The sequence below is a fragment of the Solanum stenotomum genome, unplaced genomic scaffold (assembly GCF_019186545.1).
Source record: "Solanum stenotomum isolate F172 unplaced genomic scaffold, ASM1918654v1 scaffold28786, whole genome shotgun sequence".
NCBI classification, from domain to species: domain Eukaryota; kingdom Viridiplantae; phylum Streptophyta; class Magnoliopsida; order Solanales; family Solanaceae; genus Solanum; species Solanum stenotomum.
In genome coordinates, this window is record NW_026030159.1 from 1,162 (window position 1) to 20,840 (window position 19,679).

Here is a 19,679-nt window from a genome sequence, read left to right on the forward strand (position 1 = left end):
TCTGTGACTCCATGTAGTTGAGGTGGTGGGAGATGTTTGAATGCCACGTATGCCAAAAAAGTGTACAAAATTACAAAAAAATTGAGTTCGGGATGATAATAGGACCTTAGTTTAGTTAATGTGTGTCTCTAGGATTTCGGTCATAATCAGGGGTACTGCTGCCTTATCGTGTTGATGATTATAGATTGTGCGGTGCTTCTGGTAAGTTTGAAGTAATTTATATTTATACGATAATGCATTTTGTCCACAGGAGGTGCAAGCGGCATTGGTTTGGAGACAACAAGAGTTTTAGCTCTGAGGAAAGCCCATTTTATTATTGCTGCAAGAAATATGGAGGCTGCAAATGAAGCAAAACAACGCATTTTGAACGAAAACAGAACTGCACGTATTGATATTCTGAAACTCGACCTCAGCTCATTGAAATCGGTCAAGGCATTTGCAGATAACTTCTTAGCACTTAACCTTCCTCTCAACATCTTAATGTAATTGATTCGATCTTCGTTCATTGATATATTGTTGGATTTTGCATCTAATACGAGTCATGTGTACCGTGTTGTTTTTGAACATACTTTGCGAAAACAGAAACAATGCAGGTATCATGTTCTGTCCATTTCAGCTTTCCGAGGATGGAATAGAGATGCAGTTTTCTACAAATCATCTTGGTATAACGCGTAGTTTTTAATATCAAGATTTCGGATAGATCATTTCTCTCATGGATGTGGCTGATTTGATTCTGTTTCTTGTTTGGGGGAAATTTTCAGGTCATTTCTACTTGACTAACCTTCTTCTAGACAAAATGAAGGAAACAGCAAAATCTACTGGTATTGAAGGTAGAATTGTGAATTTGTCATCAGTAGGTCACCTAGTTTGCTCTCATGAAGGAATACGATTCCACAATATCAACGACAAAAACAGGTAACCTTAATTCACAAAGTTATATAGCCATAATACGTTGTGGAACCGATTTCTACATTGTGATTATTCGTTTCACTGATCAGTTATCAAGACAAAGTGGCCTATGGACAATCCAAATTAGCCAACCTACTACATGCCAATGAGCTATCTCGCCGCTTGCAGGTAATTGGCTAAGTCTGCATACTTGTTACTACTAGCTGTCCTGCCCCTGGATGAATATTTAAGCTAATGTTCTGTCTATTTCATTAACTTCATTTGAGACAAATTAAAGAACCACATTTATAAAAAAAGATACTCGAAGGGTGTTAGAAATGCAATTCTGTCGTGAAATGCAGGAAGAGGGAGCAAATATCACTGTCAATTCAGTTCATCCGGGTCTGATAATGACGAATCTCATGAGACATTCAGCCTTTTTGATGAGTACGCAACATATAACCCTCATACAAAAGATTAGCTAGAAAAATTTCCGAGTTTTAATGGAATATTTTTCTTCTGATTGGCAGGAATCTTAAGGGTTTTCACTTGTTTACTGTGGAAGAATGTCTCTCAGGTAACAACTATATTGCTCGGACCCTCCAAATTTATAGCCTTTGGAGGATCCTACACAAACCTGAGAGTACATTTTTTAAAGAACCTGAGCAGCATACGTTGACAGTTTCTCATTACATTTGAAAGCTGAAAATGCTGATTAATTACTAAACTGATTTATTTTCCAGGGGGCAGCTACAACTTGCTACGTCGCCCTCCATCCAAGTTTAAAGGGAGTGACTGGAAAGTACTTTTCTGATTGCAACGAGTATAAGCCAAGCAAGCTAGCACGAGACGAAGTGTTAGCTAGGAATCTTTGGGATTTCAGCAACAATCTGATAAATGCATCTCAAAAGATTATTGATAAGTAGAAGAGAGTCATTGGAAATCCTGCAAGTTGTTATTACTACAATTTTGCAGTCATATGTTGTGAAACTGTTGTAGAAGGTAGTAGCTTTAAGCTTATCTGGTTCTGTTCCCAATTTATAGTCTATCTGTGTATGTTTCTTTAAGTAGCTTGCTCATGTTTTAAATGTATCTAGAATTTTAGTTTTTTGCTCTCTTTTCGATTCTCAATTGACCTTGTAATGACTGTGAAAACGTCTATTAAATTTTAGTTGAACTTTTCCATGAGTAATAAGTTGTCTAGTTTAACGATTCACTTATGGTAGTTTATCAGCAATCTTAGTTCCAAGCCTATAAATTGAGGGAAGCAGATTAATGCTCTTCTATAAATTTCTAAATTATGATTTTCGTGTAAGAAGTCTTTGGTACTCCTTCTCCCCTATCACTGCTAAATGTGAGAGAGCATCCCCGAAAGAAGTCCCTCCTCTAACAAAATATAGGAAATAGCGTTGCAGCACAAACAATTACAAGTTGTGATAACATAAAGGAGGAACATCCAGCTGCTACCCTTAACACAACAACAAACCCAGTGTAGTCTCATAAGTAGTGTCTAGGAAAGGTAGAGTGTACGACCCCTACCTCTTGGAGGTAGAGAGGTTGTTTATGAAAGACTCTGCCCTTCATGTGATTAGGTTTGACGGCTAGAAATCTAAAAGCATCTACAGAGATCCTCTCAATAACAGTGAGGTCGAAAAAAAGAACCATCTTACAAAGGTTATCAATTGGGATTTTCTGGTACATCTGAGATACCTGTAAACAGTAAAAGAAGAGTAACACCAGTACGGTCTGAGTCAGTTAACGTATAAAACTACTTTTTGGATGATACAGGACGTCTGCAGAGCAAGCTCCTTAGACTAGCAAGGAGGATTGGTTAAGAAACAAAGTGGCCCGGGTTAGAGTCATGATCCAACATGACGCTTGCTTGGTAGGATTGGTTAAGAAACAAAGTTGCAGTCTTACTCTCAGCTATAGCTTTTGAAATGATCGTAACAATAATTTGTGCTTGATCCTAACATTAATTTTGCTCTTCAGTAGCTAAATGAATGAAATGATTTAGCATCTCCTCCAGTGAACTAATATTTACTTATTGACAGACTATACGATATTGGATGAGGGCATCCTTAGCAAACGTCCACCTTTCCATGTCGACACAGAGGTCAACATACTTTGAACATAATTTTCTCACGTGTGCATCTTTTGCCACGAATCATGATCTATATATAGTTGCAGCGCTTATTGCTTTTGTCCAAGATTAATCAACTCTGCAACCAGACCTTAAACTCATTATCATACCAAACCCATATCAAACTGAACTTTGCTGTTTCCAGATAGTAGTAGAGTTGAGGCTTGCAGCTACAACCCCACATCTTTTTTATACAATTTTTAACATTTTGTTTTTTTTATTTCAAAAACAACTTTAATCTAAATCCCCTCCCCGCACCAAAAACATGTTAAGAATCATCACCAACTTAATTATTTACTTAAGATAAGTCAAGAACAATCTAGAATATTCCGGAGATATTGAGCATTGAAAGAAAATCTCTAGAATAAGTATTCTAGAAATGTTCAAGATAGGGTAGTTCTAGAATTAAGTAGTTGGAGGAATATTCTAGAATAGAGTAGAAAAATATGTTTAGCTAGATTGTTCCATCACCTCCTATAAATAGAGGTGGTTCATTTGATATGTAAGCAAGAAACCAAGCAAGAAATAAAGTAAGTAAGAAAGAAAGAAAGTAAGAGAGCAAACAAGAGTGAGTGCTAAGTCAAGAGTGTTGCTGAAGCAAGCAACAAGTGTGATCAAGATTGTAAGACCGAAGCGGGTCTTTACTTTGATATAATAAAATTCAAGTTGTCAGAAATCAATAGTGCCCATCGTCTCCCACAAACAATATTCAACAAGTGGTATTAGAGCCTGCTGGATAAGAGCGAGGTAGTAACTTAAAGAAGATCTTACAATTGGAGGCTACAAGTCACGAGGCACTTATCAATGGCAGATTTCGCAAGCACTCTCAATAGCGTTGAGAAGCTCAACGCAAGCAACTACGGATCATGGAACACGAGAATGCAATATTACTTTCTTGGCCAAGAATTATGGGATATCATTGGTGGATCAGACACATCACCACCAACAGATGCTGAAGCAGCAAAAAAGTGGAAGGGCCATGTTTGTTCTCTCTGTAACAATCGAGGATGAGCTCTTGCAACAAATTAAGAATACCAAGACACCCAAAGAAGCTTGGGACACATTGGCAACGATTTTTACAAAAAAGAATGATGCGAGATTACAAAGGCTTGAAAATAAGCTTTTGTCGATCTCTCAACGAAATATGACAATCAACCAATACCTCTCAAAGGTAAAATCTTTATATGATGAAATATCAAAATTAGATCCTGAGAATGCTATCACAGAGACAAGAATGAGAAACAGTGTTCATGGTCTGAGGCCGGAGTACAAAGGCATAATTACAGCCGGACGGGGGTGGGCCACAGAACCAACTTTATCTGAGTTAGAAAATCTGTTGGCAAATGAAGAAGATTTGGAAAAGCCATTATCAAGTCTCACTATAAAACACAAAGATAAGACACTCTTCACGAAAAGACAAGACTATCAAAAGAGAAAAGCAGAGAAAAGCTCACGGTCAGGAGGAGACCAAAAGAATCAACATCAAAGAAGTCAACGACAAAACAAGCAGGCAAAAGGCTTTAACAACCGACAAATGGAGAAGTGCTACAATTATGGAAAGAAAGGACACTACGCTAGAGACTGCTGGTACAAGAAAGCTGAAGGTAATGTAACTATTTCTTCCCAAAACCAGAAAGATGAAGAAGAAGTTTGGGATTTCGAGACCTCTTATGCAGTTGAAGAAACTAATCAACAAGAGGAGTTTGTCACCTGTCACTCTAACAAAGAAGAGGAGATTGCACTCGCAACTGTAAGTGAGAAATTGGTCGATTAATTCAGGATGTTCCAATCACATGACTGGTGATGAGAAAAAACTCATTAACATGAGTAAATATAAAGGCAGTCGAGTAGTGGTGCCTGTAAATAATTCAAAAATGCCAATAACTCATTTTGGCAAGACGATTTTCGTGCCTCATCACAGCTCAAGACAAGTGGAACTTCAAAATGTCTACCATGTTCCAGGTATGAAGAAAAATTTATTATTTGTATCACAACTAACAGATTCCGGTAAATATGTCTTGTTTGGGTCAAATGACTTAAAAGTATATTGTAACTTAAAAGTTACAAGTGCATCAATAATGGAAGGGAGAAGGTTAGAATCAATATACGTTATGCCAACCGAGACAACTTATGTGGTACTTGATGAAGTACCAACATGGTGGTACAACAAAGTCAAATTCAAGGAAATTGGAGCAAGAGCTACAATATAAACTTGAAGAAGAAGGACAAAGAAGTGAGGCTGAACAGGAACAAGAGGTATGTGAAAAATATAACTCACATACAGAGGAGATATTTTCAAAAGGAGAAAATAAGAATTCATGGAAAACAAGAGTACATGAAACTCCAGTAATGTTGCAAGAAAGAGTCCAAGAAGCTTTGCAACCTCAACTAAGAAGGAAGACACGATTGAAATGCTCAAATGCCAAGTATATAGATGCAACGTTAGCAGAGGTGGTTAACGATAAAGATACTACTACCTTTGAAGAAGCTTCAAAGAATAGAGCTTGGAATAATCCAATGAAGGTGGAAATCGTCAAAGGGCATGGGCATCATGATGGTTACAGAGTTTCAGGTTACAGATTTTCAGGAATTGCTCATAACGGACGCAAAGGAAAAATTAAGTTGGTGTTGAGGGGGAGTGTTAAGAATTCATCACCAACTTAATTATTTACTTAAGATAAGTCAAGAACAATCTAGAATATTTCGGAGATATAGAGAATTGAAGGAAGATCTCTAGAATAAGTATTCTAGAGAGAATAGTCTAGAAATGTTCTAGATAGGGTAGTTCTAGAATTAAGTAGTTGGAGGAATATTCTAGAATAGAGTAGAAAAATATGTTTAGCTAGATTGTTCTATCACCTCCTATAAATAGAGGTGGTTCATTTGATATGAAAGCAAGAAACCAAGCAAGAAATAAAGTAAGTAAGAAAGAAAGAAAGTAAGAGAGCAAACTGAGTGCTAAGTCAAGAGTGTTGCTGAAGCAAGCAACAAGTGTGATCAAGATTGTAAGACCGAAGCGGGTCCTTACTGTGATATAATAAAATTCAAGTTATCAGAAATCGATAGTGCCCATCGTCTCCCACAGAAAATATTCAACAAAACAGTTTCGGATATCTCTTGATTCTGAATTACACACATGTTCCTCCGTTAAACTTAAGGTTAAATTTGTATCAAAGTAAAATGTGAGAGATATATTTAGACTGAAAGTATAACAGGAGTAGTATATTTAAACTATTTTTGATAGTACATGAATATATTTGACCCTTTTCCGAATTATAAATGAAAAGCACTTCAGAATGCGCAGTTTACTTTGCAAGAAGAAGATCGGTTTAACATCAGCCAAAGAAAGAAAGTTGTTTTCACTGAAATTTCTCCAATGAGTTCACTCATTGACTGACTCCCTATACTTGGTGACATAGACGCCAAGCAGAGATGGCAATGAGCGGGCGACTATGCCAACTCAACATAAGACACCCATCTTTCACTTCTATTTTAAATCCCTCTGCATTTGGGAACGAGGCCAATAACATGGCTGCCTGTTTGTAAGTATCTGAAGCCAGGGGAACCAGGTTGAACCCTGCTGAGTTAATTCTCTCTCGCCATTGAATCAGCGTCTCATGTCTCACAACTCGCTTAGTCCCTTCGCAAGCCACCAAATTATAGATCNCAGACCTTAAACTCATTATCATACCAAACCCATATCAAACTGAACTTTGCTGTTTACAGATAGTAGTAGAGTTGAGGCTTGCAGCTACAACCCCACATCTTTTTTGTACAATTTTTAACATTTTGTTTTTTATATTTCAAAAACAACTTTAATCTAAATCCCCTCCCCATACCAAAAACATGTTAAGAATTCATCACCAACTTAATTATTTACTTAAGATAAGTCAAGAACATTCTATAATATTCCGGAGATATAGAGAATTGAAGGAAGATCTCTAGAATAAGTATTCTAGAAATGTTCTAGATAGGGTAGTTCCAGAATTAAGTAGTTGGAGGAATATTCTAGAATAGAGTAGAAAAATATGTTTAGCTAGATTGTTCCATCACCTCCTATAAATAGAGGTGGTTCATTTGATATGTAAGCAAGAAACCAAGTAAGAAATAAAGTAAGTAAGAAAGAAAGAAAGTAAGAGAGCAAACAAGAGTGAGTGCTAAGTCAAGAGTGTTGCTGAAGCAAGCAACAAGAGTGATCAAGATTGTAAGACCGAAGCGGGTCCTTACTTTGATATAATAAAATTCAAGTTGTTAGAAATCGATAGTGCCCGTCGTCTCCCACAAACAATATTCAACAAAACAGTTCCGAATATCTCTTGATTCTGAATTACACACATGTTCCTCCGTTAAAATTAAAGTTAAATTTGTATCAAAGTAAAATGTGAGAGATATATTTAGACTGAAAGTATAACATGAGTAGTATACTTAACTATTTTTGATAGTACATGAATATATTTGACCATTTTCCGAATTATAAATAAAAAGCACTTCAGTATGCGCAGTTTACTTCGCAAGAAGAAGATCAGTTTAACATAAGCCAAAGAAAGAAAGTTGTTTTCACTGAAATTTCTCCAATGAGTTCACTCATTGACTGACTCCCTATACTTGGTGACATAGACGCCAAGCAGAGATGGCAATGAGCGGGCGACTATGCCAACTCAACATAAGACACCCATCTTTCACTTCTATTTTAAATCCCTCTGCATTTGGGAACGAGGCCAATAACATGGCTGCCTGTTTGTAAGTATCTGAAGCCAGGGGAACCAGGTTGAACCCTGCTGAGTTAATTCTCTCTCGCCATTGAATCAGCGTCTCATGTCTCACAACTCGCTTAGTCCCTTCGCAAGCCACCAAATTATAGATCTCCCGCCCTAGGTACTGCTCCCCCATCACTATGTCTAGAGTGTTGGGATTAATCGAATCTGCATTCTCCAGCAAATCGAACATTGTTGAATAGTAATGCCATCCTTCGCTAATCCTGTTTATAAAGACACTCCCATTGTGATTCGCTTCTTGTTCTGCGATGGTCACAATCTTCGGTTCTAATTCTTTTATTAAATCCAGCACTTTTTTAATTGCTCCTGGAATGGAAAACACACGGTGAAGCTCGAAAACAGAGTTCACAGCCACTACTTCCACATTACTGGGTCTAATATTCAACATCAATGCTTCAAGATCAGCTAAAGTATGTGCCATGAATCCACGGAATTCAAATTCTACACCAACTGACTCCGCAAATTGAGCGAGCTTAAAACCAACTTCCTGTTAAGGATCGGTACTGTCATCAGGCTGAGGTTGGCCACCGATTCCCGAGAGCCGAAAAGCAGGTGGACCGCCAGGACGCAAAGCGAGAGTCTGTAAAAGTGCCGGCCATTGCCAACCTTGATTCAAGCTGAAATCAATTACATGTACTCTCTTGTAATCGGCGAAGGTCTCCAAAATTGATTGATTGGCAATGAAGTGGGCGATTTTGACTAAGAGGCAGCTATCGTAGAAGCTCATATGCAAGAGTTGGTCCTTGGAATAGGAGGATTCAACAATATCTTGTGGAATCAATCTGTGAATCTTATAATACAAAGCATCTGCAAAATAAGTAGCCACTTTCTTCATTGCTCTTCCAATTTGTGAAGCTGTAACTCTTCTTATGTCACTTATTAGTACATCCGCTAGGCTTAGGTTGTTCTCATGGATCGCCTCGGCACAGGCCATCAACGTAGTGATAAGAGTCTCTTGGTTCACTGTCCGGTCAGTATCCGGCAATAAACCACCACGAAATTAAGATCCACCGCAAGTGTTGTTGCAGAGTGCCCTGAAATCAACATTAAATATCCTAATTTCCTTCTGATCATCAATTTGCTTATTATTCATAAGCCAGTTGGAAGATGCACTTGATGATGCAATCATGGAATCATCATCACCACCGGCAGCAGTAGAAATCTGCTGGTTGTGGTTGTTTTCGTCTACACTTGTTGAAGACAACGAATTAGGAATATTGTGATCTGAGATCAAACTGTGAGTCCAGCCTGAAATATCAGAAGTGGCATAGATGATTGCATCTGTATCAGAAACAAAGGAATCTTCATCTTCCACAATTGTTTCCATGGACATCTCTGGTGAACTCATCTTTCTTTATTGTTGTTGATAAATTGGAGCTACCTTCTTCTTTCCTAAAATGAGTGAGGTCATGACATAGTCAACTTTTTTCTATCTTTTATTATTTCATATATCAATCGGAGTAGACAATCAACTTTGTGCTCACTCCGTTTACTTCCTGATTAACTATCAAAAAATAAATTTGCATTAATATATCAACAAAAAAGAATTATGTTTTACCTTTAACATTTGTTACTTATTGGCTAAATCAGTTTTGAAGACTTAATACTAAGGGTGCGTTTGGTCATGTGGTATGAAATCATGATATGCAATTATGAGATGAAATTGAAGTTTTGTTTGAACGTGCAATTTAGACTTTTTATATTGTATGTTATCTAATACAATATAAAAAGTCATTCATTCATGTGATATGAAATCATGATATGTTTTTATATTGTTTGTTCAAAGGATAATACATCCGTAGTTGATTGATATACCCAACAAACAACAACAAACAGAGTCATTCATTCAAAAAAAGGTGAATTTTGTCATTGAAGAGCTCAAGCTCTCAACACATACCTCAAGGGACTATCTGTCTTTGAAGTATTGTTATGAAATGCTTGTGATGTGGTAAACTTGTATGATCCATTTCTAATCTATAAAGGAACGCATCGAGTCAGTTGTAAGGGAACACATGAAAACAATTAGAGCTATTTGTGTTGTGTGATTGAAGTCTATATTAATTAGAGTTAGTTAATATAGTGGGCAATGGAGGCATTGCTTTGTCTCTTCTTGTAATAGAGTTATTACTTGGTGTGAGATTAAGAGCTTAATCTCGTAATGTGTAGTTGAAGTCTGTATTCACTCGTTGCTTGATATTAATGAAAATAGTTGAAAATCCTGTGTGACATGTCGTGGTTTTTCTTCTTTGAGCAAGGAGGTTTCCATGTAAAAACTCCTTGTTTTTCCTTTTCAAGCTAGTATTTATTATCGTGTTCTGGTGTATTTTTAACCTGGTCCCATAACACGTGGTGGACTAGCACATTTCAACAATTTCTCTCATCGATGTGGCTGATTCAATTCCTTTTTTTGGGGGGAAATTTTCAGGTCATTTCTACTTGACTAACCTTCTAGACAAAATGAAGGAAGCAACAACATTTACTGGTATTGAAGGTAGAATTGTCAATTTGTTATCAGTAGCTCACCTAGTTTGCACTCGCGAAGGAATACGATTCCACAATATGTTGTGAAACTGCTGTAGAAGGTAGGAGGTTTAAGCTTGTCTGGTTATGTTCCTCATTTATAGTCTTTCTGTGTAAGTTAGCTTATGTTTTAAATGTATCTAGAATTTTAGTTTTTTCGCTCTCTTTTCGGTTCTCAATGAACCTTGTAATGACTGTGAAAATGTCTCTTTAAATTTTATTTGAACTTTCCATGTGTAACAAGTTAGCTAGTTTAACGTTTCACTCATGGTTTTGTCTATAATCTTAGTCCCAAGCCTATGAATGAGGGAAGCAGATTAATGCTCTTCGTTACGATTTCTCAATTATGGATTTTCGTGTAAGAAGTCTCTTGCTCTCCTTCTCTAGTACCACTGCTAAATGTGAGGGGCATCCCCGAGCTTGGAAACCTTATTCGCAAGGGATAGATTATTGTCCTTGCGTTGTTAAGGGATTCAGCCAAATGTGACAAGCGAAAAATAGCAGAAGAAGAGTATAATCAGAAAACCTTCTGCTAGCCCAATATCTTTAACTAGGATTAAGAGATTGACGAGGAAGCTAAAAAGGAGAATGATAATTTTGATACAGAACTTTGTTATGGAAGAAGACTTTTGAATTGGATTGACTTAGGTTGAATACAAATGACTATGGAGTAAGGCCACCTCTATTTATAGTTGTTTGAATACAAATGACTATTAACTAAGGCCACCTCTATTTATAGTTGTTTAGGGATGATCCTAGATACTGAAAAATCTAGAATATTCTATCATCTCCTACGAGTATGTAGACTTTTCCAAGTACAAATATCAAAGATAATAGTCTACCAAATTATAGAAATTCCACTAAATATATAAGATTTTTTGTACCTCCAAAAGATCAACTTCATTTTTCACACATGAGACATTCAGCTTCAATACTCTGGAAAAATAAACATAATGAATGCTGCAGAGACAAGAAGTTCCTTATCTTACACAGATGGCAATACCTAATTTACAGAACAGTAACTATGATGAAGCCCAATATCTAGTGTTCATCTCCTAGTTTTTCCTTTGGGAATTACAATTAATTTGTTATTCAAGCCTAGAAAAAATTTAGACAATTGTAAACAGAGAAGGTATTGCAGATAACATGAGTGATCTAAACACAAAACTTTTATACAGAAAATAGTGTTACAGCACAGATAATATATTACAAGTTCTGAATATGACATTAAGGAGGAACATCCAGGTGCTACCCTCAGCCACAACAACAAATCTAATGTAGTCCCATAACCAGGTATGGAGAGGGTAGGGTGTACGCAAACCTTACCCCCATCTCGTGGAGTTAAAAGAGACTGTTTTCAAAAGATTGTGCCCTTCACGTTATCAAATTTAATGACTACTGTAGAGGTCCTCTCAATAACAGTGAGGTCGAAGAAAAGAACCATCTTACAAAGGTTTATCAATTAGGACTTTCTGATACATCTAAGATGGTACCTGTAAACAGTACAAGAAGAGTAACATATAAGTATTGGATGATGCAGGACAGTTGCAGATCAACCACACCCATTGACTGACTCCCTAGACATGGCGACATAGCCGCGCCAAGCAGATGTGGTGATGAGCGGGCGACTATGCCAACTCTGCATAAGACACCCATCTTTCACATCTACTCTATATCCTTCTTCATTTGTGATTTAAGGCCAATAACAAGTTTGCTTGTCTGTACATATTTGAACCCAGGGGAACCAGTTGAATCCTGCAGAGTTAAATCTCACTCGCCATTGACTCAGCGTCTCGTGTCTCACAACTCACTTAGTCCCTTCGCAAGCCACCAAGTTATAGATTTCCCGCCCTAGGTACTGCCCCGCAATCTCCAAGCCTAGAGTGTTGCGCTTAGTCCACTCTGAGTTCTCCAGCAAATCGAACATTGTTGAATAGTAATGCCATGTTTCGTTAGTTCTGTTCATAAAGACACTCCCATTGTGATTCGCTTCTTGTTCGGCCATGCCCACAATCTTCGGCTCTATTTGTTTTATTAAATCCAACACTTTCTCAATTGCTCCTGGAATGGAAAACAGAGTTCACAGCCACTGTTTCCACATTACTGGGTCTAATATTCAACATCGATGCTTGAAGATCAGCTAAAGTATGGACTACACGTTATTCAAATCTACTTTTGTTTAAGCCATTCCAAACGGGCTCTAAGTCTTTTTATGTCACTGATTAGTACATCTGCTAGGCTTAGGTTGTTCTCTTGGATCGCCTCGGCACAAGCCATCAACGTATTGACAAGTTTAACGCTAGTCTCTTCTTTCACAGTCCTACCAGTATCCAGCTATAAACCACTACTAAATTCAGATTCACCGCGAGATTTCAGTCTGTTATTGCAAAGTGCCCCGAAATCAACATTAAATATCCTAATCTCTTGGTGATCATCAATTTGCTTATTATTATTAAACCAGCTAGAAGAAGCACCTGATGATACAATCATCGAATCACCACCACTACCAGCATTCGATATCTGCTGCTGGCGGTCGTCTACATTGGCAGAATAAGTCGCCACTTTCTTCATTGTTCATCCAATTGCAAGTCTTCTTAATTGACTGTTTAGTACATCCGCTAGAGTTAACTTGTTCTCTTGGATCGCCTCGGCACAAGCCATCAACTCATTGACAAGACTAATGCTAGTCTCTTCGTTCACTGTCCTACCAGTATCTGGCAATAAATGGCCGCGAAATTNTTCATCTTCCCTCAATTTCCCATTAACTCTTGCTACATACCCAACAGCACTTGATGATACAATCATTGAATCATCCTCATTACCACCGCCACCAGCAGCAGTCGAAATCTTCTGGTGGTGGTGGTGGTGGTGTTCGTCTACACTCATAGAAGAAGACGAATTAGGAATATTGTTATCTGAGATCAAACTATGAGTCCAGCCTGAAATATCAGAAGCAGCGTAGATGATTGCATCTGTATTAGAAACAAATGAATCTTCATCTTCCATAATTGTATCCATGGATATCTCTAGTGAACTCATCCTTCTTTTTTTTTGGGTAAATTGCTGGAGCTACCTTCTTGCTTCCCTAAAATAAGTTATATTTCGCTTTCACTTCATACTAAATATCAATTAATATAGATATTATGATAAAAATAGTCATATCTATAATTAATTATTAAGAGACATGAAATGTAAACGGAGGGAGTATGCATTTTTCAACAACAAAGCATCAACTTAATCAACAAAGGACAGTGATCCAAACAATAGACAGGTCCCATTTGAATATGGATATTTCTTTATTTAAAAGGTTTGGTCATATATTGAATTATTTTTAAAAATTAAAATTTGAGAAAGTGATTTTAACTAGTTTTCACACTGCGTAATTTTCCCGGCAATTGCCAATTGAGTCTAGACTCTTTTTAATTCTACCAATCAAGTCTTGATTCGATGTTTATTAAAATGAAAGATACATTTCAATGACAAGAGTCATTCAATTTTATCACATTAAATTATTGGAGTACTTTTTAGTCATATAAAGGTTATTCAACTTTAAATTTATCACACAAAAGTCATTTTTCTATTTTGTTGTCACATAAAAGTCACCTAACTTTTGCCTAGTTAACAAAAAAAAAGAAAATATGAGTTAAGCTATCCCGTCAGGTCTGCCTACTTTGTTTTTAATTTGTATCAGCCCATCTTTTTATCAATCGCCTACACTATGGCCTCAAATAGAGCTGTGACACGACTTATATGCATCTCGACTATTTGACTAAATACCTAAAAATGGCGGTAGACAAGAGTCAACCCTTCAATGCTAAGGTATACACGCGATTGACATACCAATTTTGCAAATGTAACTTCAAACTAAGGAGCTTTCATCTTGAAAAAAAGCAGTAGACTGAATTTGGCCTAACTCATTGGTAGCCCTCTAAAGTTGATACGATATTTCACTTAAACACCTTATCTGGATGATGTTCAATTTAGACACCTCATATAGGGTCTCGCTATGTTGACACTTTTTGTTTACATAGCATAATGAGTGTGATACTCATTGATAAGTGCGTGAAATAGTTCTTTAGTTTATTTTTAGTTATTTTTTTTCTTCTTCTTCCCCATTTTCAGCCACCATTCTCCCAAGTTAAATTTCATCCATTGTGAAGGAAGGTTTCAACAACAATGATGGAAAATGTTCTTAAAATTTAAGAATAAACCCATTCATAAAATTCTTTTTGAAAGAATATAATATTTGCACGAAAGTTAATTTAAGAAGATTAATAAAAGCTTATCTCAATAATTTGCAGGGGCAATGGTGTGTAGAGGCGGAACCAAGATTAAAAGTTTGGAGGTTCTAAATTTCCTTTTAGAATAAAGAGAGGGGGTTCGGAGCTACAACTCTAGCGTGAAAAGCATTTTCACGGTCTCTTCCTTACCACTAAACCGTCTATTAATTTTGTTGAGGGTATATACATATATATTTATTTAATTTTTTAATACAAATACAGGGTCTACGAAAAAGCTACTTGGTTCGTCAGAACCCACGAACCCCCACCTAGCTCCACCAATGTGCAAATGTGGGGGAGAAGAGAAGTGCGCTCCGGGGGTATTTGGAGATCCTGAAAAAAAAATATTCAATGGTTGCACAGTTTTATTTTTACTCAATATTAATTATTTAAAAATTATTTTTGACACACATGACAAATGTCGTCATTTAATCCGTCACTTTACACGTCATTCGTGAGTATAACACACTCTATGTTTTTGGTGATATTAAATTTTAGTTGAACCTTTCCATGCATAACAAGTTAGCTAGTTTAACGATTCACAGGTAGTTATAGCAATCTTAGTTCCAAGCGTATGAATGAGGGAAGCAGATTAATGTTCTTCTTTACGTTTCTCAATTATGGATTTTCGCATAAGAAGTCTCTTGTGCTCCTTCTCTACTACCACTGCTAAATGCGAGAGGGCATCCCCGAGCTTGGAAACCTACTTTGCAGGGATAGATCATTGTTTTTGAGTTGTCAAGGGATTCAGCCAAATGTGACAAGTGATTCCTGAGACCTTCAGCTTCAATACTCTGGAAAAATAAGCATAATGAATGATGCAGAGACAAGAAGTGCCTCGTCTTCCATAGAAGGCAATACCTAATTTATAGAACGGTAACTATGATGAAGGACTTCTGTTATTCCTAGTTTTTCCTTTGGGAATTACAATTAGTTTGTTTTCAAGCCTGGAAAAAGTTTAGACAATTAAAAACAGAAAGGTATTGCAGATAACGTAAGTGTTATATTCTGATAATTTGATGAATTAACAAACTATGAGAACTAGTAGAGAGACATGATCCCTCGTGTGGAAGTTGTTCAGGACAAGTCAATGGAGTACAGCTGCAAAGCTGCCACACCTGCCGTGGTAGGTGGGCAAGACAATAGAGGTGCAGAGCTCTCGGCAATGGCATTCTACTAGGTTGTTTTGTCCATCTTATATTGGACACTTTGACAAAGAACAACCTAGTTTTTGCAAATAAGGATTCTAAAAAGCAAATGACATTTTCTCTCAACGGATGAACTACTCTCATACGAACAGCAAGGGACCTAATTGAGTGATATGCAAAAAGTTTCAAGTAGTTATTTAAGTTTAGTGTCTTGTACTAAAACATTGTAAGATTTATTCCTATGTTACGGAACATAAATCATTTAAGTTGTAATCAGTAGTGAAGTAGAGTCCATGGTTAGAGTTAGCCGTTGTGTATCTGATTGAAGTCTATGTTAACTAGAGGTATTTAATATAGTGGACAACAAGGTTATTGTTCTGAGTCTTGTAGTGGAGATATTACATGGTGTAGGATTAAGAGTTTAATCTTTTGTGATTATTGGAGTCTGTATTCACATGTTGCTTGAAGTTAGTGGAGTTGATTGAGAAATCTTGTGTGACAGATCGTGGTTTTTCTCCCCTTGAGCAAGGAGGTTTCCACGTAAAGTTTAGTGTTCTTTTACTTTAAGCATTTACTGTTAATAAGTACAATTAAGGACCTGCTATGTTGACTCGTGGTGGACTTATAAAAACTAACAATTAGTGATCTAAGATAAATGTTTAATAGAGAAAATAGCTTTGCAGCACGGACAATTACAAGTTCTGATAATATAGAGGGAGGAACATGTAGGTGCGACCCTCAACAACAGCAACAAATCTAGTGTCCTCCCATAAGCAGGGTCAGGTAGGATAGAGTATACGCAAACCTTAACCCTATCTCGTGGAGGGTAGAAAGACCGTTGCCAATTGACTGCCCTTAGCGTTATTAAATTTAATGACTACTGCAGAGATCCTCTCAATAACAGTGAGGTCGAAGAAACGAACCATCTTACAAAGGTTGTAAATTTGGACTGTCTGATACATCTGAGACGATACCTGTAAACAGTAAAAGAAGAGTAACACCATTACGTACACTCTGAGTTAGTTAACACATAAAACTACGTATTGGATGATGCAGGACAGTTGCAGAGCAACTTCCTCAGAGTAGCAAACTTTTCTAGGACAGCTGCAGAGTAACCACACCCATTGACTGATTCCCTAGACTTGGCTACATATCTGCCAAGTAGAGGTGGTGATTAGCGGACGACTATGCCAACTCCACATAAGACACCCATCTTTCACTTCTACTCTATATCCCTCTTCATTTGTGTACAAGGCCAGTAACAAGTCTGCGTGTCTGTACGTATTTGAAGCCAGGGGAACCAGGTTGAACCCTGCAGAGTTAAACCTCACTCGCCATTGACCCAGCGTCTCGTGTCTCACAACTCGCTCAGTCCCTTCGCAAGCAACCAAATTATAGATCTCCCTCCCTAGGTGCGGTCCGACAATCTCCAAGTCTATAGTGCTGCGCTTAGTCCACTCTGAATTTTCCAGTAAATGGAACACTGTTGAATAGTAATGCCATGCTTCCTTAATCCTATTCATAAAGACACTCTCATTGTGATTCGCTTCTGGTTCGGCAATGGTCACAATCTTCGGCTTTACTTGTTTGATTAAATCCAGCACTTTCTCAATTGCTCCTGGAATGGAAAACAGACGGTGAAGCTCGAAAACAGAGTTCACAGCCACTGCTTCCACGTTACTAGGAATATTCAACATCGATGCTTCAAGATCAGCTAAAGTATGAACCACGAATCCACGGAATTCAAATTCTACACCAATTGACTCTGCAAGTTGGGCGAGCTTCCAACCAACTTTGTGTAAAGCATCGGTACTGTCATCAGGCTGGGAGTGGCCACCAATTCCTGTGAGCTGAAAAGCCGGTGGACCGCCAGGACGCAAAGCGAGAGCCTGCAAAAGTGCTGGCCATTGCGAACCTTGATTCAAGCTGAAATCAATTACATGTACTCTCTTGGAATCGGCGAAGGCCTCCAAAATGGATTGATTGGCAGTGAAGTGGGCGAATTTGACGAAAAGGCAGCTCTCGTAGAAGCTCATATGCAAGAGCTGGTCCTTGGAATAGGATGATTCAACAATATCTCGTCGATTCGTTCTGTGAATCTTATGAGACAAAGCTTCAGCAAAATAAGTCGCCACTTTCTTCATTGCTCCTCCAATTTGTGAAACTGCAATTCTTCTTAAAACACTGGTTAGTTCATCCGCTAGACTTAAGTTGTTCTCTTGAATCGCCTCGGCACAAGCCATCAACGTATTGACAAGCCTAACGCTACTCTCTTCGTTCACTGTCTTATCAGTATCCGGCAATAAACCACCACGTAATTCTGATCTACTGCAAGTGTTGTTGCAAAGTGCTCTAAAATCAACATTAAATATCCTAATCTCTTGCTGATCATCAATTTGCTTATTATTATTAAACCAGGTGGAAGATGCACTTGATGATACAATCATCGAATCATCATCACCATCACTGCCACCAGCAGCAGTCGAAATCTCCTGCTGCTGATGGTGTTCGTCTACATTGGTAGAAGACGATGATTTAGAAATATTGTGATCAGAGATCAAACTGTGAGTCCAGCCTGAAATATCAGAAGCAGCGTAGATGATTGCATCTGTATTAGAAACAAATGAATCTTCATCTTCATCAATTGTTTCCATGGAAATCTCTCTACAATTCATCTTTCTTCTTTCTTTTTTCGTTGTTGTTGGTAAATTGCTGTCAACCTTTTTTTTTTTTTTTTTTTTTGCTAATTTCGAAGAGATTCGCTTTCATCGCGCGCGTAAAGAACAGCACTGAAAGTAAGATCGAGGATTAGATTTGTAATCGTTCACTTTTACTTTTACTCTGTTCACTATTTCGAAAAGAGTATAAAATTTTGTGCTGCCTATAAAATTTTCTTTTATGAATAAACCTGATAACTTAAGTAATTAATAATACTCCATATATTTTTTCTATATAATTATAATTACAGCAAAATATAGTTGAGGAAAGTTGAGTCCTCTTTGTGCTCTAACTAGAATTATTTATTAGTAGTTATCTTCTTGAACGATTTTATTTACTTTTCTAACTCTGTATTTTTTTCATAGATACACCGAAATCAGAAATAATTCTTCAATGCAACAGACAGTTTTTAAAATTGTCTTTGCTTTTTCTTCTGAGATTATGACAAGTCATGATTGGGACAAACAAGAAGTTTTTTTTTTTTAAAGCAGCCACTTATTATTTTGATTCGTAATATTGGTATTGTTGGAATACTGACCCCCAGATTTGCCTAAGGAACGGGAATATTTTGTCTGTTCCTTTGCAGATTACAACAGTTACGTTATGTAAAGCAAATAAAGTAATGAAACAATATTTTATCGCGAAAAACCCCGACTCATAAAGGGTAAAAAACCACGACCTACAACTTTGTGGGATTTAACTCTACTTTATTAAACTCTGAGCCTCAACAAAAAATTACAAACCTATGTAGCCTAAGGAATTATAAACTCTAATTCCTAGTCGCCAACAACCAACTAGATCGGCGACCCCACTTCAAGTTATGAATTCAAATTACAACTCTTGCAATCCTAGGAACTAACTCTAATTCCTAACCTCCAACACAAACCCCACAAGGTTTATGTTCCCATGTCTACCCTATTCCTACTCCAGTTTATACTTCACTGGATCTAGAAAGAATTAAAAATACAATTCGATAAAAACTCAATACATGTTGACACCTAATTTTGACCCTCCCCGATAATAATTAACTTGCGAGTTTCTTAATTTTTAAACGATTTAAGATAATTACTTTATAAAATTCAAATATTTCTTCGAGGTTACTTTAAGTAATTTTAGTCTATTTTTTATAGTATTTTTTTAATTAATTATATATGTAATTAGAATTTCCTAAATATTCGAAAATTGTCTCAAAAAAGATTTTATGTTA

The 19,679-nt window shown here is 37.1% G+C and overlaps 5 protein-coding genes and 1 pseudogene across 5 annotated transcripts; 1 reads left to right on the top strand and 5 right to left on the bottom strand.

The window, feature by feature from the left end:
• Positions 1–243: 243 nt before the first annotated feature.
• On the top strand, positions 244–2,065 carry LOC125851704 (short-chain dehydrogenase TIC 32 B, chloroplastic-like; the record flags this gene model as incomplete). Its single annotated transcript, XM_049531467.1, has 7 exons — positions 244–482; positions 583–662; positions 762–915; positions 999–1,077; positions 1,251–1,335; positions 1,419–1,465; positions 1,632–2,065. Coding segments are annotated over 7 exons (867 nt in total), but the record flags the coding sequence as incomplete, so codon positions are not given.
• Positions 2,066–7,599: 5,534 nt separating this feature from the next.
• Positions 7,600–8,231, bottom strand: LOC125851703 (DELLA protein GAI-like). Its single transcript, XM_049531466.1, has one exon. The coding sequence runs from the start codon at positions 8,225–8,227 to the stop codon at positions 7,631–7,633; it is 597 nt and encodes a 198-aa protein (XP_049387423.1). The 5' UTR covers positions 8,228–8,231; the 3' UTR covers positions 7,600–7,630.
• A 65-nt stretch (positions 8,232–8,296) lies between these two features.
• On the bottom strand, positions 8,297–8,740 carry LOC125851705 (DELLA protein GAI-like). The gene has a single exon (XM_049531468.1). The coding sequence runs from the start codon at positions 8,738–8,740 to the stop codon at positions 8,297–8,299; it is 444 nt and encodes a 147-aa protein (XP_049387425.1).
• Positions 8,741–8,806: 66 nt separating this feature from the next.
• LOC125851706 (uncharacterized) lies at positions 8,807–9,154 on the bottom strand. The gene has a single exon (XM_049531469.1). It carries the CDS (start codon positions 9,152–9,154, stop codon positions 8,807–8,809), a length of 348 nt encoding a protein of 115 aa, XP_049387426.1.
• Positions 9,155–11,477: 2,323 nt separating this feature from the next.
• Positions 11,478–13,404, bottom strand: LOC125851707 (DELLA protein GAI-like; annotated as a pseudogene).
• Positions 13,405–16,890: 3,486 nt separating this feature from the next.
• LOC125851700 (DELLA protein GAI-like) lies at positions 16,891–18,429 on the bottom strand. Its single transcript, XM_049531465.1, has one exon. The coding sequence runs from the start codon at positions 18,427–18,429 to the stop codon at positions 16,891–16,893; it is 1,539 nt and encodes a 512-aa protein (XP_049387422.1).
• Between the last annotated feature and the right edge of the window lie 1,250 nt (positions 18,430–19,679).